This window comes from Cetorhinus maximus, chromosome 5 (genome assembly GCF_964194155.1).
Source record: "Cetorhinus maximus chromosome 5, sCetMax3.hap1.1, whole genome shotgun sequence".
Lineage (NCBI taxonomy): Eukaryota > Metazoa > Chordata > Chondrichthyes > Lamniformes > Cetorhinidae > Cetorhinus > Cetorhinus maximus.
The window spans coordinates 37,575,223-37,598,861 of NC_135883.1; the positions used below are offsets into that span (position 1 = coordinate 37,575,223).

Below are 23,639 nucleotides of genomic sequence, written 5' to 3' on the forward strand. Positions count from 1 at the left end.
AGATGGGACTGGAAGAGAATGGGGAGTGTGCGGTGGTAGAGTGGAGAAATGTCATGAACGGATTTGAGTGAACACAAGGATTTTGAAATCCTTGAGGTGAGGAGCCAGAGGAAACCGTTGAGGATAGGAGTGATGGGTAAATGTGACTTGGAACAGAAGATGATGGTACAGTTCCTCCTTAACATTACAGTTCCATTCCAATGCTACATGAAATTCCTTGTATTTTTGCTTGTTGCTCTACTCAAAGCAAAGCTTTTCAGAATCTTTCCTAGGATGGACCCATGATCACAATCAGCCTGTTGCAGGTATTTGCCCAAAGCATTGGCCATTTCTCTCTTCAGATGTTGGCAGCCTGTTGCATTTTAATTCAATTTAAAACTGCATTAGTATGCCATATACAGTGTGTCATCTACCCTTGCATGTACGATTTCCAAGACACAATGGCTTTATTTGAAATGCACTGCTTGACAGAAATTGTGTTCAGAACTAGATCTTCAGTCTACGTTTAAGAAAACCTGACACTTCAGTCAGAAAATTACATTGGAGAGAATATTTGGAGCTTGAAAGCAACAAGAGGACATTATGGGGTCCATTGTATGAATAGTTGTTGGCCTGGCGGCTCGTTAGGCAAGAAAAGATAAAAACACCTGAGAGAAGAAAATTGATTGTCTTGAAGCTAAAACTTGTTTGTACATTTTAACTCTAACTGAGAATGCTTCATCCAGGCTTCCCTTTGGGTTAAGACTTGTAAAACACTAGTCGCTAGGATGTACTGACAAAATTAACAGCTCTGTTGTTTTTATTCCACAGGAGTACCTCGTTGGATGTAGAACCCATATATACGTTCAGGGCTCACAGGTAGGCCTGAGTAATCTGTTCCGTTTAATGTTCAGTATACTCTGCTCAAAATATATAGGGGTGGAGAGAGATTTACATTTGTGGTTTTTGTTTCCTTTGTGTTGGATAGAGGCCCAGTGCTGTGTGTTGTGATGAGCACCAGTGGAGAGCAATGTTTCAGTGGAGGTTCTGACGGGTTAATCCAGTGCTGGAATGCTCCCAGTCCTAACATTGATCCCTATGATTCATATGGTGCGTATAGCTACATAGTTTGTCAGTTGTATTAGTAACTTGTTTGAAAAGACATAAGTTAACTGTTGGGTAAATTGAGTTTTGAGTGAATTCCTGAGGCTTGCATGCAGAATTATTTGTACTCTGGTTACTCTTGTAACTGAACCCATTATGTCATAGGAACAGGAGTAAGATATTCAGCTTCTTGAGTCTGTTCCACAATTTGACAAGATCATGGATAATCTGTATCCTAACTTTATCTGCCTGCCTTGGTTCCATATCCCTTGATACCTTTGGCTAGCAAAAGTCTAGGGATCTCTGATTTAAAATTGAGTTAGCTTCCACTGCTTTTTGTGGGAATGTTCCACTTCCATCCTCTGCCTGAAGAAATGTTTCCTAACTTGTCTCCTGAATAGCCTTGCTCTGATTTTAAGATTGTCCCTTTGCCTTCGACCTTCTGTATCAATTCCTTTCAAAATCCAAAAAACCCCAACCAAATTACCCCTTAATCTACTATATCCTGGGGAATACAAGTTTATATAATTCTCTCAATTTATCCCTTGGCACGTTGGTAACACACTGGTGAATCTGTGCTGCATTCCTTCCAAAACGGGTATATTCTTTCAAAGGTACAGTGCCCAGAAGTATACACTGTACTCCAGGTCCAACCAGGGCTTTGTATAACTATAGCAAAACTTCCTTCACTTTATATTCTAGCCCTATTGATATAAAGGCTAACTTTCCATTACCTTTCAGATTGCTTTACTTAGGCCCATCCTTTTTTGCTCCAAAATGGATGACACTCACTTGCTTGAACTGAAATCCATCTGCCACAGTTTTGCACACTTAATGTAACTTAACAATGTCTCTGTAATTTTAAGCTCCCATCTACATTACTTACTATGCCACTAGTCTTTGTGTCGTTGACAAGCTTGGATTTATGACACTCTATTGTGTTATCTATGTCATTAATAAATGTTGTGAATAGATAAAGGCCCCAGTATAGATTCTTGTGAGACATCATAACCTTCCAATTGAAGTACATACCCATTCAGTCGCTTGGTAGTACAGAACTTGAACATTGCTGAAAAGAGAGACATGTTGCCGAAGCTTTTTGTCTTGCGCTTGTCAAGGCAAAACAAGAATGCCAAATTTCAAACAAGCTCAACAATTTATACTATAGGAGAAAAGGATGCTGATGCTATGCCAGGTATGTCCCAATGATTGGTTGATTGAATCAAACAACATGTTCTGATGAAGAGTCATACGGACTCGAAACGTTAACTCTGTCTTCCTCTCCACAGATGCTGTCAGACCTGCTGAATTTTTCCAGCAACTTTTGTTTTTGTTTCAGATTTCCAGCATCCACAATATTTTGCTTTTAACATGTTCCTTCGGGCAGAGTAGAGACCGTACTTACCAGCCCACGCTTGCAAAGCCCAAAACAAAACATCTTCTGTTCGATGCAATTCCGCAATTGGGCAGCAGTTGTTGAACAACTGAGTATGCTAATAGCTACACTAACAACCAATTTAAGATGATCAGTCGAGCTTGTAGCATGGCTCATTTGCGCTTGCTAGAAGTGACATATATTCATATGCAGGGACCCGTTCTCTGCAAACAAAGAAATATATTCAAGCCTTGTGCCTTTTCTGAATTACCTGGGAACTTGGGGGCCTCTTGCACCCCCTCCTCCATTGCTTTGCCCATTGCAATGACTCAGCCAATCAAAGTCAGCTTGCCAATCGGCCAGCACCCTTTTCTCCTGAGGTATAAATTGTTGTGCTCGTTTGAAATTTGGCATTCTTGCATTTGTCCGGATGAGTACAAGACAAAAAGCTTTGGAAATATGTCTCTCTTTTCAGCAATACGTAATAATTATGCTTTGCCCCTCTCCTACCCCCTATCCCTTCTCCTAACCAGGTCAATAACTTGCCTTCAATTCCATTAGCTTTAGTTTTAGTTAACGGTCTCTTATGTAGAGGAACCTTTTTCAGTGCCTTCTGGAAGCCCATATTAATTACATCCATTAACATTTCCCCTGTCTACCACTTCAGTTATTTCCCCACAAGATTCAATTAAATTAAAGCACGGCTTGCCCTTTCCAAATTCACATTGGTTCTCTCTAATGAGTTCAAAATTCTCTAAGTGCTCAGTCATTCTGTCCTTTAATTAAAGATTCCAATACCTTTCCAATAACAAATGTTAGACTACCTTGTCTATAATTTCCTGACTTCTCTCTCAGATTTCTTAAATAATGGAGTTCCATTTTCACTTGTCCAATCTAAGGGACAATTCCTGAATCAAGAGCTTTGAAAAATTGTGGGTAAAGCCTCTGCAATTTCCTCACCTAATTGTTTTAAAACCCTAGGATGGAAATATTCAGATCCTAGAGATTTGTCAGTCTTTAAACAGTATTAGAAAAATAATGATATTATTTGCTTACGTTGATAAGTTACAGTTCTTAATTCATACAGTTTCCTGTAATGTCAGATGTATTATCCTCTTTAGCTACTGTGAAGACTGAGAGTCATTATTCAGCACATCTGCCATTTCCTTATTTTCACTTGCAATATTACCCATAGCTGTTTTTGAAGGGTCCATATTACCATGACTATGCTTTTTCTAATGTGATTTTTTAAACTTGTGTTAATCTTGATATTGCTCACAAATTTCTTTTCATATTTCCTTTTTGCAACTTTTACTGTCTTCTTTTGTCATCCTTTGATATTCTTCAGTGCTCTGTATCCATACTATTCTTTGCACTTTTATAGCCTGTTTCCTTTAATTTTATGTTATCTCTCACCTCTATTGTTGACCAGGGCTGTTTTATTTAGTAAGTTGAGCTCTTTCCCCCTAGAGTTGTAGATGGGTCCTGTGTCAGCTAAATTCTTTCTTTGAACGCATCCCACTGTTCATTATAGTTTTGACCAGTTTACTGTTGTCAGTCTCTGGCTCGTCCCGTTGGAGTTTACTTTCCCAATATCTAGAATCTTAGAAGACACTTACCACGGTTACTAACATTGATCATATTGGCCCAGAATTTTGTTCACATTCATTACTTCACTAGACTTGGTATTGTGCAGCGAGACAGGATTAATTAATGACCTCATACTGAAGGTATACCCCTGGGTAGTAGCGATCATAATATGATTGAATTTTACTATCTGTTTGAGGGAGAGAAGAGTGGGTTCAAGACCAGCATTTTAAACTTAAATAAGGGCATTATATGGGCATGAAAGCACAGCTAGCTAAACTGAACTGGCAAATTAGGTTAAGGGATAGGTCAATAGAGATGCAGTGGTGGACATTTAGGGGGATATTTCAGAATACACAGAATATATACATTCCAACAAAGAAAAATTCCAAGGGGAGAACTCACCATCCGTGGTTAAATAAGGAAAACAAAGATAGTACCAAACTTGCATATAATTGTGCAAAGATGGGTGGCAGGTCAGAAGATTGGACAGAACATAAATAACAGCAAAGAATGACCAAAAGATTGATATGGTTGGAAAAATTAGAGTACGAGAGAAAGCTAGCTAGAAAGTAGTAAGAGTTTCTATAGATATTTTAAAAAGAAGAGTTAACAAAGTGAGCATTGGTCCTATAGAAAGTGAGCCTGGGGGATTAATAATGGAAAATAAGGAGACAGCAGATGAATTGAACCAGTATTTTGCATTGCTCCTCATTATAGAAGATACAAGTAACATCCCAGAAATAGCTGTAAATCAGGAAATGGAAGGGAGGGAGGAACTGGGCAAAAGTTATAATCACCAAGGAAGTGGTACTGAGAAAATTGTTGGAGCTGTGGGCTCACAAGTCCCCGGGTCCTGATGGACTTCATCCTAGGGTCTTAAAAGAAGTGGCTAGTGAGATAGTTGATGCGATGGTTTTGATTATCCAAAATTCCTTAGATTCGGGAAAGGTTCCATTAGATTGGAAAACAGCAAATGTAATTCCTTTATTCAAAAAGGGAGGGAGACAGAAAGGAAACTACAGGCCAGTTAGCTTAACATCTGTCATAGGGAAAATGTTAGAAGCTCTTATTAATGACGTTATAGCAGAGCACTTGGAAAATTTCAAGGTAATCGGGCAGAGTCAACATGGTTTTGTGAAAAGGAAATTATGTTTAACCAATTTATTGGAGTCATTTGAAGAAGGAACATATGCTGTGGATAATGGGGAACTAGTGGGTGTACCATATTTGGATTTCCAGAAGGCATTTGATAAGGTGCCACATCAAAGATTATTGTGGAAAATAAAAGCTCATGGTGTAGGGGATAACATTGGCATGAATAGAAGGTTGGCTTGCTAACAGGAAACAGAGGGTAAGGCAAGATGTAACAAGTGGTGTGCCACAAGGATCAGTGTTGGGGCCCCAACCTTTTACAATTTATACAAATGACTTGGATGAAGGGACTGAAGGTATGATTGCTAAATTTGCTGACAATACATTGATAGAATAATAAGATGTGAAGAGAACACAGGCTACAAAGGGATATAGATTGGTTAAGTGAGTGGGCAAAGACCTGGAAAATGGCATATCGTGTGGGAAAGTGGGAAATTGTCCATTTTGACAGGGAAAATTAAAATGAAGCGTATTATCTAAATGGTGAGAGATTGCAGAGCTCTGAGATGCAGAGGGAGCTAGGGGTGTTAAGATCCCCAGCTGAGGTTACCACTGGGCAAGCCTGATCCCAGGGTGGAACCCAGTTTGATAGGTCCTAACTTGTATTTACTTGTTTAGATACGTGGAGAGGGGCTACTGAACAGAATCACCTGAGTCAGCTAATGAACTTTTAACAAAAGCATAAAACAAGAAAAGATTAACTATATTACAATACTCCTTCACCCACAACTATACCTTTATAGATATATACAGATTTATAAGGATAGCACAAGTTACAGAAGCTACTTCATACTCTAATGTTCACAGTATGTTCACAATCCATGTAAACCAATAGGCGACCAGTGGTCAGGCACACCACCCTCTGAAACCAAGTGACAGGTGCCACCTCAAACAGATGCTATGGATCTCTCTTCAGCTCCCCCCGCTTGTTACACCGTGAGCCAACCAGCCTCACTGCACTCTGTCTTTTACACGAGGGTTTCCAATCTCTACTTTCCAAGAACTCGACTTGGAATCTTCTCCCAAACTGACGCTTTCTCTCAGATGCCTTCCACAAGGGTTCACCTCCAGGGTTTCAAACCCTCCTTCTGATGTTCCTCACCCCTGGGTCACCACATGCATTCTAGCTTTCTTCCACGCACTCTCTCATCGACTCCGCTGTCAACAGTACACCACTGCTTCACATGCCCATAACAAAGAGGTACAGGCCTTCAGTTGCCTCTTTGAATCTTGTGACTTCTCACTTTGACTCTGCTTCCTGCAGCTTGGAGCTTGCAGCTTGGAGCTTTAAGCTTGGAGCCTTTCTCTGCCCCTCACTCTTCACTTAACAGGACTTTTTCCAGGTTCCTGTCCTTCCTTTGACTAGAAGGTCTGTTTGGGACTTTCTCCTGTGCCACTCACCTGGATTCTTGGGGACTTTCTTCTTTAGCTTGGGACTGGCTACCTGTCCTGTTTTCTCCCTGGCAACTACTTTCAACTAACTTAGCTCGGAAATGGCTATCTGAGCCTTTGGGGCTGCTTCTGCCTGGCAACTGTCTTCAAACCTGATCTCAAAAACTGCTGTTTCTAGTTTCTTCTGTGTCTGTGGGAAGTATCTGCCTCTCTGTAGCTATGCAACAGCCCAGTTTTCCTACTCTTTTGTTAGCTTAACTTCTCTTACAGTGGTAAACTGTCATTAGAAATGCAGGCGCCTTTTAAAGTGAAACTAAAACTCAACTTGACCTTTTCTCAACATACAAATACAGAAATGTAAATCAAACCTAAACATATTAAAGCTAAAACTTATTCCTGACACACTCAAATAACTTACTTAAACTATCTCTATTTCCTAACAGGCGTTCTAGTGCATGAATTGCAAAAGGCTGGTATGCAGGTACAGCGAGTAATTAGGAAATCTAATAAAATGTTATCATTTAATACAAGAGGAATTGAATGCAAAAGTAGGGAGGTTATGCTTCAATTATACAGGGAATTGGTGAGACCACATCTGGAATACTGTGTACAGTATTGGTCTCTTTATTTAAGGAAGGATGTAAATGCATTCAAAGTAGTTCAGAGAATGTTTACTAAACTAATACCTGCATTGGGCAGATTGTCTTATGAGGAAAGTTTGGGCAGGCTAGGCTTGTAATTTAGGAGAGTAAGAGGTGATTTGATTAAAACACAAGATCCTGAGGGGTCTTGACAGGGTTGATGTGGAGAGGATGTTCCCTCTTGTGGGAGAATTTAGTACTAGGGCCACTTTAAAAATAAGGGGCCATCCATTTAGGACAGAGATGAGGAGAAATTTTTTTTTTAAGGGTTGAGTGTCTTTGGAACTGTCTTCCTCAAAAGGTGGTGGAAGCAGAACCTTTGAATATTTTTTAAGGCAGAGGTAAATAGATTCTTGATAAGCATGGGGTTGAAGGGTTATTGGGGGTAGGCAGGAATGTGGAGTTGACATTACAATCTTAATCAGCCATGATCTCATTGAGTGGCAGAGCAGGCGCGAAGGCCTGATGGCATACCCCTGTTCCTTGTTCAGATATGTGCAGAATGCTATGGAAACCCAGAAGCTGCTGTCGGTGAGCCTAGACTCCTCCGTAGGGTGCATTGTAGAAGTTCCCGCAGACGGCAATCTCCTTTGCAGTCACAAATTAGCAAGAATATATAATCTAATGCTGTTAAAACCTGGATAAATTAACTTCCTGGTTTGCTGTATGTGAACAATTCAAGTTGATTGGATGTCCGCCTGCTTTCTGAGCTTACTGCAGCTGCACACCAAAACCAAGGCTTGGTGCTAGATTTGCCAGATTTAAACACTCATCGGAAAGGGGAAATTACTACCACAGATCGCTAGCTCTTTGTGTACAACTTTCTTTAAATTCAGTGGCAAAACCCAGGTGATTATAATCCCTGGTAAATAAATATTCCCTTACTATGAGATTACGAACTAAATCTAGCCCAACGAGCTGAGTCAGCCTGGCCCACAACTAATGATCGCATAACTTGCTGCCTTGTTGATTCTAGATCATATTGCTCCAGAAAACTCTTGGTCTCAAAAAAATCAAAACCTTTCTGACTTGAGCTGCTTTGCAGTTCCCAATCTATATGAAAATTTTAGTCTCCCATTAAAGCAACTGTGCTTCTGCTGCAAGTTTCTCTAATCTTTCAATTAATACCACTTCATTGCTGCTTTCAGGAGGCCTGCAAACAACTCCCAACACAGTTTTAAATTCCCTCTTATTCCTCAATTCTGGCCATTGTCTCCACTGATGCTTCCCTTTACCTATGGCTTCTGTCATTAATGCCACTGAAAAACAAACAATTAAGTGGCCATTAGTTTCATTTGCAGTTTTTGGGACCTTGCTGTGTGCATTTGTCTGCCATGTTTACCTACAAAACAACAGTGGCTACACTTGAAAAATAATTTATTGACTGTGAAGTTTTTTGGATATTCTGAATGCTGTGAAAAGAAGTGATATAAATGTAAGGATTTTTTTATTTGGTTTACTAGATTTTATAATTCTTTCACAGCCTGCTGTGGCTTCTCACCTTTGAAACCATGATGACATAAGGGAGAATCTTTGGCTCGGTGACAGGAGCAGGGCCTGCTCGCCAAGGCATAAAATGACATGGGATGACATCGGGCGTGTGTCATTTAGATTTTCAGTTCAGGGAGCACACAGTTGGCTCGGCTGCGCGCCTGCCGCACTGTCAAAAACCTATTAAAGCCATTTAACTAACAACTAAAATAATTAACGGAGCTGCCAGTCCAACCCTAAGGTTGACAGGCAGGCGAAGAGCTCAGGCGGCCTTCATGTTTTTCATGGAACCTCATCCACGGGTGGGATGAGGTTTCATGAATGATCTTAAATTTTCTCAAAAATTTTTATTGAAATTAATGCACATGCCTCAACTCATGTGACAGTTTCACATGAGAGGACATGTCAAAAAATTTTTCAACACTTTACTGAACTGGTAAAACTTAAAACTAATCTCCCTGAGACACCTCTGTGCCTCAGGGAGATTTCTGCAGTCTTCCATGCGCATGCACGAAAGAGCGCACTCCCGACTCAGGGAAGCCCCCCCGCCCGCACAGGGAGCGCACAGCGCTTCAGGGCACGCGTCATGCTGGACCCCGCCCACGTAAACTGGCAGCGCGGACCCAATCAGGGGCACCAATCGGGTCCACGCCCGGCCCCGCACAACACCCCCGACGGGGGGGAAAGTTGTACCCATAATTTCTGATTTAAGCTGGGTAGTTTTTCCAAAAGACAACTTTTAGCCACAGAAAACCCCCTTTCTCACTTTTACTTGTCCTTCATGTAGTGACTTAGCCTGCTGTATCCAGACCTTTGTTTGTATATACTTATGTTACCAGGTGCCTGGGAATCTTCCCTTAAACAATGTCAGGTGAAAAGTACTGTAGCAAGAATTGCACTTGTTAGAGGAGGGTGGTACCGGGGGAATATCATCGAGATAAAGCTTGATGTTATGAGTTTGTTCTAGTCCATACTAAGAAGCCGTTTGTTTGCAGATCCTTCTGTGCTGCGAGGCGCTTTGGAAGGTCACAGCGACGCAGTTTGGGGTTTAGTGTACAGTGCAACACATCAACGTTTACTGTCCTGTTCAGCTGATGGTACTCTACGGCTGTGGAACGCCACTGAAATAGCACCTTCACTTTGCATATTTAATGAGAACCGAGGTATGGGCTGAATTTGCTTCTACGATCCATCAGTAACTCGTATTCAGTTAAACGGTCTCTTATGCTGTTAAGTTGAGAGCAAGTCTCTTCAGGCGGGTGAGCGGGGTTAGATGTGGGATACTTGGACTAGGGTATTGTAATTTGGCCTGTATTGTTCCATTATAAATTCCTGTCCCCACATTTCTAATGAAAACTAGAGATTTATTGCCAGTAGTCACAGTGGTGAAGGATGTAATTATAGCATGATAAATTTTAGTAAGCAGTTTCGATTAATGGTGGGCATAGGAGATGTATAGTGAAAAAAGTTGACAGGAAGTGCATGCAGGCATTAGTTAATTTTGTGTTAAATATCAATAGTTACAAACTCAGTTATATTTCAGTTAATTCTTTGGATACTGTGATCAAGTAATATTTATGCTTTTAAAATCAAGAGCATTTTACAGTTTCAAATTAAATCTGAGTTAAAGGAAAGGAAAATTGAGCATTGTTCATGATTAATGTGAATGATTTGTGTTGCATGTACTGAGAACTTTTTTCAGTACGAGCACCAGATGGGAAGTGTCTCTCTCTTCCCCCACCCCTGCCCCAGAAGCATGTATTGGAAATCTGCCTCCATTGCCATGAGTTTTCATATATTGTGTCTCATTAGAATTTCTTGTAATTACAGATTTTACCAAATATAACGACAGGGTGGTGCATACGGCATGAAAGATGCTAATTATTTTAGTGTAACATAGATGATTTTATTTTCCTCCTGCAGAATCTGGAATCCCTACCTCTGTTGACATAGTCTGCAGTGATCCTTCTCATTTGGTGTCGTCTTTTGTGAATGGGCAGACGAGCATATTTGACATGGAGACATGTCAGCGATTCCTCACCTTTGAGTCCAATATTGATGGTATGGCTTTTGGCGTAAGGGATCCCTGAATATCAGATAATGTAAAACAAGCAACATTATAGGCAGTATTGTAAAAAGGAGATTATAAGACAGTAATTGCTGACAGCTGATCTTGGGAACAGTATTGCCTGACTTGTGAGTTTTTGACTAATTCAAATTAGCACTTAAATTACACTTGTGATGCTACTTTCTCCCACCTGATCTCTCCCCAGATTAGCTAATCTATGGTTAACAAATAATTGGCAATCCTTTGAATGAAAATGTAATCTGAAAAAAATACTTGCTTTTCATTTGCTGGCCATCTCTGCCTTTAACAGCGTAAAGTTAATGTTTTGTTCACGCTCAAATGGATTAATGCTTTCAGTAAGTGATTAAAAATTTGGTTTCAGGGGACTTGGTGGCACAGGGGGTTAGACACTGGCCTTTTGTCTCTGGGGCTTGGGTACCAGACCAGGATGGAAGCTTCCCTTGTGAAATATGCTTGATCAGGTCTCAACCCAGTTCCTAGTGGACATAGCCCACAGCATATTAGAAATGCACTGAGGCTGTATCATAGAAATAGGTCATTCAGGTTAACCAGTCCATTTTGTTGAAAGCAACATACTGTGGATGCTGGAGATCTGAAATAAAAACCGAAGTGCTGGAAAAACTCAGCGGGCCTGGCAGCATCTGTGGAGAGAGAAACGGAATTAACATTTCGAGTCCAATATGACTCTTCTGAACTGAACCCCCGCCCTGGAACCATGATGGGGCTCCCCTTGTCCTCACTTTCTAACCTCCAGCCTTCACATTCAAAGAATTTTCCTTCACCATTACCGCCAACTCCAGCATGATGCCACCACCAAGCACATCTTCCCCTCCCCTTCCCAAAGGGACTGTTCCCTCCGCGACACCCTGGTCCACTCCTTTATCACCCCCAACACCTCAGCCCCTTCCCACAGCACTTCCCCATGCAATCACAGAATGTATAACACCTGCCCCTTTACCACCTTCCTCACTGTTCAAAGCCCCAAACACTGCTTCCAGGTGAAGCAGCAATTTATTACTACTGCTTTCAACTTAGTCTACTATATTCGCTGCTCACTATGCTGTGCCTTCTACATTGAGGAGACCAAATGCAGAACACCTCCGTTCAGTCCACAAGCATGACTCCGATCTTTGGCCCCTTGTTATTTCAATTCACCACCTTGTTCTCACTCACGTTTCTGTCCTCGGCTTGCTATAATGTTCCAGTGACGCCCAACGCAAGCTGTAGGAACAGTACCTCAGCTTCCAATTGGGTACTTTACAGCCTTCTGGACTCAACATTGAGTTCAACAACTTCAGACCATGAACTTTGACCTCCATTTTGTTTTCTTTTCCCCCTAGTGCCAATCTATATTATGTTTTGCTTTCAGACAGCACTGACCTTTATTCTGCTATTAACACCTACTCTGGACCAATGTTTTTTTTCCTTTACTACTATGAACTATTCCCAATCTTTGTCTTATGTTTATGACACCTTTGTAATTTTATCTCCCCCACCCTCTAACCTATCTTTGACCTCCTCCCGCCCTTTTTATTCCAACAGTATAAAACCCATCACATTTCTGTCTCTTTTCAGTTCTGAAGAAGTCATGTTGGACTGGAAACGTAAACTCTGTTTCTCTCTCCACAGATGCTGCTAGACCTGCTGAATTTTTCCAGCACTTTGTTTTTATTTCAGTCCATGTTGATTTTGTCCTCCACATGAGCAAATAACCCTAAGCAATTTTTTACACTTTATTTTCCCTTTTCTTTCATCAACCTATCCAATATAATCTTGCATGTTGACATGGGAGAATTTTCTCCCCGTCCGGGGGTGGGGTGTCCTGAACGGGAGTGGACGCAGGCGGGCCAATTAAGGCCTGCCCAGTGTGACGTGCACCCAGAAGCGCTGAGTGCTCCCTGTGCAGGCGGGGGGGAGGAGGCTGAGTCGGGGCCTGCGCTCTTTCGCATATGCGAAAGAAATCTCCAAGGCACGGAGCTGCCTCAGGGAGTTTAATTTCATTGTGAAAAAGTCAGTAAAAGATTTTTAAAAATTATTCGGACATGTCCCCTCATGTGACACTGTCACGAGCTGAGATATATCATAAACACGAAGGCCGCCTGGGCTCTTCGCCTGCCTTCCAACCTTAAGGTTGGACAGGCTGCCAGACAACTACTTCAATTAGTTCAATAATGGCTTTAATAGGCCTTTGACAGTTTGGCGGGTGCGCAACCAACTCCGGTGTGCGCCCGCCAAACGAAGATCGGAATGACAAGCGGTGACGTCGGGATGCACGCCCAACATCACCCCGTGTCATTTTATGCGTCGGCAACCAGAAGATGCAGGCCATAGTTTCTGTCTCAATTCAAAGTGAATTTTATAACCTCAATTCTTTCTGGGTAAAATTCCGGTTGTTCTCAATTGTAAATCTCATACATTTAACCTTGTTCTATGACCCTCATCCTAGACCTTTCAATGACTGGAAGCAAGACTGCAAGGCCAAATTTGCAAATTGTTTAGATTGCATTTTCATCTACATAGTGCCAGTTACCTCGTTAGCAACTATAGTTTAGTTTCTAACATCCAGTTCGGGTGGCCTGTTGGGGGCTGGGGGGCTCAGGTGGGGAGGAGCCTTGGGGGGAGCAGTTGGGGGAGGAAGTAAGTGTAATTTAAATGGAAATTAAAATTAGCCAAAAACACTCTAGCTTCTCTAAATCCTGTCCCAGCCATTAATAATTTTAAACACATCTATCCTATCTTGGTGTAATCTTCAATCTAAACAAAAATGCCTGCACACTGGTGCAGTAGGAGGTACTCTTCACAGACTATGGCACATTGTTGGGCAATCGTGAGGGAATTTTACTGTGTTGTACATAACCCTGAGTGCTTAGTGCTGACACCACGTCCTGAAATGGGAAAATTCCATGCTCCACTAATCCCAAATCTGGATAAGATATTTGATAGGCAAAGTACATAATTAGGTTGTGTAGATCAGGTTAAACAGATTTTGGCTGCCTGCTGGGAAGTGGGAATGGAGGGTTGAGGGATGGCGAGCTCAGGCTGGATGTGGTACCCCATGTTGAAAAAGCCTGCTGAGTTTTAGCTCGCGTATCATGAACAGCTAGAGAAGCTTCTCCAGCATTTAATCTCAGTCCTTTGGAAGCAAAAAAAAGACCTTGCATCCAAACTACCCATTGAATTAGGTCCTTTTGTCCTGCAATTTCTATCCCTAGCAAGACAGCTAATTTCATAGTGAGCTCCAGTAGTACTAGCTCTATATGCTGTCCTCAGTTACCTATTATGTATGACGCCAAGGATTATTACAATCACACTCCATCTAAGAAAAGTATGGATGTCTGAAATAATATGAACCATTACATTTTATGGCTATTTAAAATTTAGTCTGAAAAATGAATTGTGGTTGAAATAAGAATTTAGGTAATGTCGTAAATTGTTAATGTGTTTTCCCCCTTATTTGCCCATACAGCTTCATCTACATGTCAGATTAATAAAGTGATTAGTCACCCTACACTTCCTGTTACTATCACAGCCCATGAGGACCGACACATAAAATTCTTTGACAATAACACAGGTAGGAAAATAGTTATTTCTTTTTGTTGTGACATTGTTTGCTAAAACTTGTCTGTTTTGAATTGTCCAGACTTTCTCTCCTATGTAAAGCCATACTATTAACAATAGAGCTTTCAATCACTCCCCACCAACTCCCTAATCTCCCCTTTTTACAAACGTAACATTGTATACATCCCCTTCAGTGCTCTGCCTTCACATGGGTGTGTTACTGATCTCGCTAGTGTTAATAAGGGAGATGATTTTCCTCAACATTAAGTGTATCAACAAAATAAAGCTGTCAGAAATGACCATTGCAAAGAGAAAACTCTGCATAAACTAGCAGGATTAATGCTGAAGACTCAGTGGATATATGAATAATCCCAATGTGATCCCTAGCTCTTAAAGTGATTCTTCCTTCTCATGTGGCCTGATTCCATCTAAGAGAATAAATTGAGGTTTTTTTCATGGCCTCTGCCTCCATGTTCACCAGCACTTGTTATTTAACCCAGTGCTGATATAATGGTTGCCAATGGACAACATTTTTCAAAGAAGTCAGACCTTGTCCTTGCCTAATGCCTGGACAAGGGGAATGTGTATGAAAATGTTCAAACATAGTTGGTATTGAGGATAGTGTTTCAGGACTGTCACAATTCTCTCAGCAATTTTTTACCCTCATGTAGAAATTTTCATTTCCCGGATGTGAGAGAAGATTCTTGAAGACCAGAATAAGTTAGTTTTCTCCATCTTGTCTCCATATGGGTGGAAGACTGCAGATTCATCCTAATGTGAAGGGATTAAATTTCATTCCAAAGAAACGCTGATACTGGGACCATTGCTGCTCCCTTCAGTTGGTGCTTCCAAAATAGCAATCTAAACAAACCTAGAATATGAACATGAACATGAACTTGAACTGGGGAAAAGGAACTGCACAGAAAACATCTGAGGCCAAAAATTAAGACCATTAATAGACATTTCAAAATTCTTCTATTTGGGCTGCAGCTCCTCCCAGTGTTTGAGTCTCTTGGTCGGTAGCATCAATCATGTTTCAGCTATGGTATCATAACATCTGCCTTTATCTTGATGAATGTGTTATATTAATTCTAGTACAGACACCGTAGGATGACACCCTTGTCAAAGTGCACTTGAACCAGGGGATCTCAGTGCTCATGCAAATCAGGTGAAATTCATGTAGTTTTGCAGGCCTGCATCATGAAGTGCAAAACATCACTGTGCACCAATGCCATATGTGAAGTATGATTAGGGCAGCAGGGACACCTCAGAGATTTGGGCACGAGGATGGTTTGGGATTGCTTAATAGCCATTTCCCTTCAAAAAGTTTTAATATTAGCACTGCTGTATGAATTGATTTTTGCATAGTTAGGTTTGATATTGTGTACTAAGGTCAAAACTGGATTGCTATTGTGGCGCATTAAGAAAGAAATTTGAAATTATGCAAAGAGTACTGGAGTGTTTTAAAGGCTACTTTAAAGGAACATAATAGAGGAGCAAAATAAGCCAAGAGCACAGTGCCTGAATAGGAGATCAAGAGTAACCAAAAGACGAAGTGGAGTTGTTTTTGAAAGCGGCCACCTTTCTAAATAAATGTTTGGCAACATTTTTTTCATTGTGCTATTTGTGTACAATATTATTGTGAGGAAAGAAAGACTCGTCTATTCTCCAATCCTAACACAAAATCAGCTTCCTAAAAACATTACGTAATGTGACACCCCTCCCAAAGCTCTCTCCAGCCAAACAGTTGCCCATGGATTCAATAAACTGATAACAATGCAGATAATTGATCTGTGCAATTAGTTATCACAATGTAGTCACTGGTGAGATCAGAAAATTACTTTGCATTTGACAACATTAATATGTCAAGGCTAATGTCCTGCTAGCCATGTGCATTTGCTTTTGTCATAATCCACCTTTTAGGCACATGGGATTCTGCCTCACCTAGGGATGCTAAACATGCAGTGACACAAGTTTGTGGATGCTATCTCATCTCTATCTTTAAAGAGAAGTTTAAAGCGATCAGTAACATCTATCATAGACATTTAAAAATATATCATCATTTCTATTCTGGTAGAACTCCTATTTGCCGCAGTTGATTTTTCATGAAGGCCAAAGGGATCAAAGTCAATCATTTCTAAAGTAACCTCTGCAAGTTGGCAAAACAAATGAACAACATTTTGTGATAAAAACAAAAAACTGCGGATGCTGGAAATCCAAAACAAAAACAGAAATACCTGGAAAAACTCCGCAGGTCTGGCAGCATCGGCGGAGAAGAACTTTGCTCTTCTCCGCCAATGCTACCAGACCTGCTGAGTTTTTCCAGGTATTTCTGTTTTTGAACAACATTTTGTGGGTGGCCTGTCCACAATTTTCAGATGTGCGTAGCTGGTGACAGACTGTACTCTAGCATGCAGTCATAAAAATGTTCCAGTAAGCAATGCTGTTCTGTTAAGATCAAAAAGTCAATTGTAGTTATTGAAGCAGGTAATATGTATTGATGAAAATGAACTTGACAAAGTATGGGAGACAGAATTTATATTTATACAGCATCTAATGATTTAATGTAATTGGCAAAAGAAGCAAAAGCGATATGAGCGAGAACTTTTTCATACCGCGAGTGGTTAAGGCCTAGAATGCACTGCCTGTGTGTGTGTTGGAGGCAGGTTCAATGGAAACCTTCAAAAGGGACTTAGACTGTTATCTGAAAAGGAAGAATGTGCAGGGTTACAGGGAGAAGGCAGGAGAATGGCACTAAGGGAATTGCTCATTTGGAGAGTCAGTGCAGACACGATGGGCTAAATAGCCTCCTTCTGATTCGTAACAATTATGTGGCCTGACGCATAGGAACACCACCTCCAAAATTACACCGCTTTCCTATTTGAAAATATATCGCCTTCATCATCCTGGATCAAAATTCTGGAACACCCTACCTAACAGCCATAAAGGTGTATCTACACTACAAAGACTGCAGCACTTCCAAAAGGTCGCTCAACATCACTACCAAATTAGGGAAGAGCAAAAATGCTGACCTTGCTAGCAATGCCCATATGCCGTTAATGAATTTTTTTAAAAATGACACGACATCTGAGAATTTTATAATGAATGGATTACTTTTGAAATGTGCTCCTGTAAGGTGAATTAAATGTAACAGCTGTTTTGCGTTTAGCAAGGTCCCATAGACAGCAACTAAGTGAATTTGCTGCAGTAGTTTTGGCTGAGGGAAGATTTTCTTTACAAGCATACAGGAAAATACCCTCTCCTCTGAATAGTGCCATAGAATTTTTACATCCATCTAAGCAGGCAGATGGAATCTCATTTTAAACATGATCTAAAAATTAGTACCTTTTAATAATGCTAAGTTGTTAACTATTTATTGCATTGAATTATCAGCCTAGATTATGTACTCAAATCTTCAATGGGATATTAGAATCTAAAAGGATATAGGGAAATTGGCTTACAATATTCATCCCACTCTTAATATATGTCTACTGTTTTTATTTCCAGGAAAAGTTCTTCATTCAATGGTAGCTCATTTGGATGCTGTCACAAGTTTAGCTGTAGATCCAAATGGCTTGTATCTGATGTCTGGCAGTAAGTACCCACTTAAGATAATGTGAACTGATGTATTTTTGATACCTTAATTATCTGAATGTGCTCACTTGATCTCCCATGTAGCCCTCCTGTAAAAGGTGAGGCTCCTGGAGCACCTGTCTAATCCTCAAGTTTATTTAGCATGCTTGCTCCAGCTCCAGTCCATGTAAAGGTAGATTAGCAACCCACTGAGCCTGTAGCTTCTGAAGGGGGAGTGAGGTAAGGATGTTTACTGGTACTTATCCTGTTCATTGTGTCTTGAATAGCCATGTATGAAAGATCCTAGATTTTCTGTCCCATATGTTCCTGGAAGAATTATGGTGCTCCATTTTTGGGAATATGATGCATTCCCCGAATCATCTCGAACAATAACTAGTGGGATATAGTCATGGTTGTTCCAGCCGTGGTATTGCATCACATGGCTCAAAGGGGAGGCCCAAAGGTATTAATTAGAAAATACAATGGACATGTGTCTAATTGTTTTATATTGGTACCTGTTTTTTATTGTTATTGTTCTTTAACAGCTGAGAAGAACAAATGTAGTCTTTTTGGGACAAACAAGATACTTGCCCAAAAAGCCCTGTTTTGTAGGTTGAAACTGCTTGGCATAATATTAGAGAACTTCCTGTGGTCCATGTGTGAGGTGAATTGTGGCAAAAAGAAGAAAGGTTGCAGGAAGGAGGGGAAGTAACCCTTTTGGCAGATGTCTTGATGACTAGTAAGTCTGCCACATGGCTTTGATATGATATCGAGGACATGAAGATGTTTAGCACTTCGGAAGTTCTATATTTCGTCCTTCCACCACACCAATGAGAGCTATCCTTCATCTAGTTGGAGGAAACTCTGCTGCTTGGGATGAGAGATTGTGTAAAGTGACACCTGAAGGTTGATTGGGTTGTAAAGCAAGTGTTAAAGCTCTGTACCTGTGGCAGGTGGAAGTGCCATTTGATAGATGATCACATACCTCAAGATTCTGGTGAGGAGATTGTCAGCTTAGCAACAGCTCAAACCTGCTTTTGTTAAATAAGTATTCATCGAATAATGGCCACCTTTTTGGAGGGAGAGAGAGATAAGTAGGATTCTTTGAGGTTGAGTTGGCTTGAAGGTGCTGTATCTATTACTGTGAAACTGATCCTCTATGGCAAACCAGATAATCCTGTACTTTTGACACAGACAAGTCTGCAGTGCTGCAACACACTTGACAATTAACTAGCCAGCCTGGCTCACTAAAGGAGTGAAGGCTGGCATTCTTCCCTATAAGACAATACTCTAAAGAGGCAAATTGGATAAACATTTTGAGGTTAACCAATGTGTTCTTCTAGTTTTAGCCAGTTAAACTCCAGCAGTCCCCTTGCAGCCGGGTTACTCAACTTTGGTCCTTGCCAACCTACATCTAGGTTCTTGGGGTTGGGAAAATAGGCAGTCCATATCAGATAAGTGGAAACTCAGCTCTTGTTGATTTCTTAATAGTTTGTTCAGAGACTGTTTAGCGCAGTGATGGGTTTCTCTGCATGGCTGACCATGCAAAACAATCTGACTTTTGAAAAGTTTCTGTTGAATATTATCATTTACCAACTGTTGGTGTTTTTTTTTTCTCCCTCCTCCAAAGGTCATGACTCTTCAATTCGTTTGTGGAGCCTTGAGACCAAGACATGTATTCAGGAATTCACTGCACATCGTAAAAAGTTTGATGAGTCCATCCATGATGTGGCATTCCATCCTTCCAAATGTTACATTGCCAGTGCTGGGGCAGATGCATTGGCCAAAGTATTTGTATGACAGTTTTCTGTAGAGTACTTCAAACCCTTTATTATCAATTAGTGTCTATGACACTGCCAGACATAGGGATATCCTTTACTGCCTAGCAATCCTGACACATGGGTTGCAGAGTCTACAGTTCTGAAACACTTGTATTTTCTGCAAGTTTTTTTCACCTGGTTTGTTCAGGCTGCTCTGAGGCCAACTGTGCTAATGTTTGAGGGATTTGCTGTTCAGTTCTTCCTTAAGTTAATTTCTGTAATCCTGGGGCTGCCGTGTTTATCCAGGCAGGCCTGGATAAAGTCGGATGGGGTATATTTCTTGTTTTTAGAGAAATGAAAATACATCTGGCAACACCTGTATGAAAGGCAATGTCTGTTCTCTTTGCTAGGCAGCTAAGTTGTTTGAGGTAGCAAGGAATGCCAATAGAGTGGAGAGCCAAGCTGCTGCGAGTGCAGCAACTCCAGGTTAAAGGGAGATGTAGAAAGTCCAACATTAGAGTATTTTTGAAGAGAAGATGCCAAACATTTGCTAAACAAAAGGAGACCTCTTAAACAATTGTACAATAAAAGCTGAATGTTTACATATGGGATACAATATCTGTAGTCGATTATTGTTCTAGCTGCCTGACTGTATTAGACTTGTGCCAGCAGTGTGACCCGTGAACACATTTCTCCTTAAAGACAGTTTTTAAGGTAAATTTGGATTGTAAGTAAATTTAATTGCGTAGAGCTACACTTTGTTTGGAATTGTGTATAAATATATGTTCGAGGTATTGTTTAGCACTTACATAAACACTGACATTTTTAAATACAGTTATATGCAGGTATACTTTCTTTTAAAACACAGTTATAGATTTTTGTCTTAAAAAAGGGACTTTAATTCTTTAACATCAGGTATTTGAATGTCTAGTACTCTCACAAAACATGCATTTTAATTTCAGATGGCCTGAAGACTACATATTGTAAACACAGCAATGGAATGTTTAATGGTATTATAATTTTGGGGCGTTTAACTTTTGGGTTTTTTTTGTAATGAACCTTGGCATTAACACTTCCTTGGACTGGTATGTGCACTGTGGATGATGGTATGGGAAATTTAGTGCTGTGCTATTTTGCTAAGAGATTTTACTGATTCAATTTTCAAGTGACATGCCATCTGCTTTCAGTGGCATGGTGTTGGCTGCAATCGAATACTACTGGGCACAAGAGCAAGATAATTTTACGGCAAAGATTTCTTTTGACTGGAGGATAAATTGGCAATAATTCAAACTAACTAAGTCCTTACTACTTAGAAAAAATGTTTAACCATTCAACATATTTGATATTGGCCAACAGTTGCAACTGTTTTGTTTTTCAAGTCAGAAATCCTGCTTTAAAGTTAGCTTGCTTTAATCTCCCATTTCCTGGTCCAGTAGCAAAGTATTTAAGAAGGAAAATAGATTTTTTGAAATTAATACATGCGTATGAAGCATCTCAAAATGAGCCATCTTTAATACTGACAGCGGCTTGTGTTTGAAGGGAGGGTGGCTAATGCAGAGAGGGAGAGAGAGAGAGTTTGGTATGTGTATTGGCCACATTTGCTATGTCTACCTACATTTTTTTTTAAAAGAATGATCATGTTTAAATGGAACTGTATAGCAGAGGCTTCTAAACATCATGATTATTTGAGACCTACTAAAAGCTAATTTTCTTGTAAAAAGCTGATTGTTATTCCATGATGTACCCATCTCTTTTCTGAAATGGAAAGTGACTGATAGATTTATTGGTAATAAAAATCCCATCTTTCAGAAAATTATGCATTTGCAGTGTGTAAATTTAACCGAGGCACCTGATCAACAAAGTGATGCAATGCATTCTGTCACTGTTAACCATGAAATTACAGTAATTAATTGCCTTTAAAACAATGGCTCAACTGTTTTAAAGTAATAGATTTTTGAGTGTCTAACTTTTATTGTTAAATGAGCTGTTGTCTCAAGTAAATTTTATTGTTCTTTCGGTTATGCGTGATATGAGTAAGATCAAGTGTTCATTCGATCAAATTGAAGAAGTGCAAAAGCTTTTCAGCCGGAACCCATGGGTTCAGTGTGACTGATCCCCTTTGGTAACTTTGTTCCTTTTCCTTCTAATAACATTGTGGGTATGAGCTGAACAGTGAAACTTGATTTTTTTTTTGTTTCGGCTGGTCTTTAAAAGGTGTTTCTCCATTCCTTTCTCATGTAGCCATGCACATCCACCTATATTGTTAATGAAATTCACTGATCAGCTTTTTAATGATGATCATTTATGTGGTGACAGAACTGCACGATCTCCACCCCACCTATGTTTAAATGTCCCCCTTGGGCTATTTGGGTCCAGTTCTCCAACTGGAGGAAAAGAATTATATGACTTTCAAAGAGAAGACTCCATTCAGCTGGAATTTTTTTCATGAGTAAGGTTTGTCAGCCTCTACGATATATTATCACCTTGTCCATAATAAAGCTATTTTATCATTTGGCCTTGTTGGCTTTGGTTTGTTTTTAATGTCACAGAATTAAATCTGTTCCAACTGCAGCATTGTCCGCCTGTGCATGTATGTTCTGATTGCACACAGATAATTACCTTTCCTATAGTTCGGATTTGATCCTCTTGAAGAACTGGGTGACATAGAGGGTTGGAGTACCATCTTTTCCTCTCCTGTTCATCCCAAAGTGATGAGATGGAAGTCACCTAGCTCAGCCAGATTTGCAGCCTCCAACATGCCCAAGACAAACTTGGTCCTGTTCCTAGTGCACTTGAGTCTGTAATGGAAAGTTACCTATGATTCTGCACCACTAGCACAGTTAATATTTCACATCAGCTTGGTAACCAAGCAAATCACACTTACAATTTAAATTAAGGTTAAGATTGTTTGGAAAACTAGTTTTAAATTGGTGGAAAAAGACCAAATGAGCCAAAGTTGGGGTCAATTAGGAATGGGCAATGAAAATGCTACCCTATCTAGCGACACCCACGTCTCATGAAAGAATTTTTTTTAAATCTTGGATTTACATATGAAGTATTAACTACTTGTGGGTTTTTTTGGGGGTGGGGAAGGTAAGAAGATTTGTGGTTCGGTCACTGGCTGAGAGGGAAACGAGTAAGTAGCAAATAGTAAGATCTACAAGTGGATGCAAATTATTATCACTGCCCACAATGTGTAGTGACTAACAAATTGTGAATGGAGAGGCAAAGTACCCAGCCAAGGGGAAAATGTGATTCGAAAATTAGTTTGCTTTACATAAAAGAATCAAATGGAAGGGTTGTGGAACAGATAGTCACCATATGGAAATTTGAAATACATATTGGACACCGCTTCCCTCCCTCAACTCTTTCCCCCCCCCCCCCACCCCGAAAAATATTCTCCCTCAAAGCACATCTGAATGACATCATAACAAAATTAATATTTGAGAAGTTAAGAAAGTCGGACATAAACATGAATAGTTTAAAAATGCTGAATGCAGAATAATGTATAATTATGTGAAATTGTTTAGGTGTGGGGCATTGAAATTTTAAAAAGTAAATGGATAATTGTGGCTTTTTGCCAAGGTGCACTAAACAACTGACTGGTGTACATTTTCCAAGGGAAGGAATTGGTGTGCACTAGTCTCCTGTACAACTGAAAAACCATGAAGCATCAAGAAAGACTTGCATTTTTACAGTGCCTTACATAGCCTCAATGTCCCAAAATGCAAACAGCCAATTTGAGATAATGACCAGATAATCTGCTTTAGCAACATTATTTTAGAGGCAAGCATTGTCCAGGACACTGGAGAGAACCTCTTGCTGCACTCCCAAGTAGTTCTATGTGATTTTTTATGTCCACAGCCCCAGTTTAACATCTTAACCAATAGATGGCACCTCCTACAGTGAAAGCGGCCTTTCAATACTGCACTGGG

The 23,639-nt window shown here is 40.2% G+C and overlaps 1 protein-coding gene across 2 annotated transcripts in view; it reads left to right on the plus strand.

Moving 5' to 3' along the window:
- The window catches only part of strn (striatin, calmodulin binding protein), a 118,642-nt gene extending 96,423 nt beyond the window's left edge, over window positions 1-22,219 (plus strand). For both annotated transcript variants that reach the window (XM_078541726.1, XM_078541727.1), the window contains 7 exons: window positions 811-858; window positions 968-1,089; window positions 9,720-9,887; window positions 10,648-10,785; window positions 14,280-14,384; window positions 17,879-17,965; window positions 19,575-22,219. In XM_078541726.1, coding sequence (XP_078397852.1) covers window positions 811-858; window positions 968-1,089; window positions 9,720-9,887; window positions 10,648-10,785; window positions 14,280-14,384; window positions 17,879-17,965; window positions 19,575-19,744 — 838 coding nt within the window. In that variant the 3' untranslated portion in view covers window positions 19,745-22,219. The remainder of the gene's footprint in view (window positions 1-810; window positions 859-967; window positions 1,090-9,719; window positions 9,888-10,647; window positions 10,786-14,279; window positions 14,385-17,878; window positions 17,966-19,574) is intronic.
- The last annotated feature ends 1,420 nt before the right edge of the window (window positions 22,220-23,639 follow it).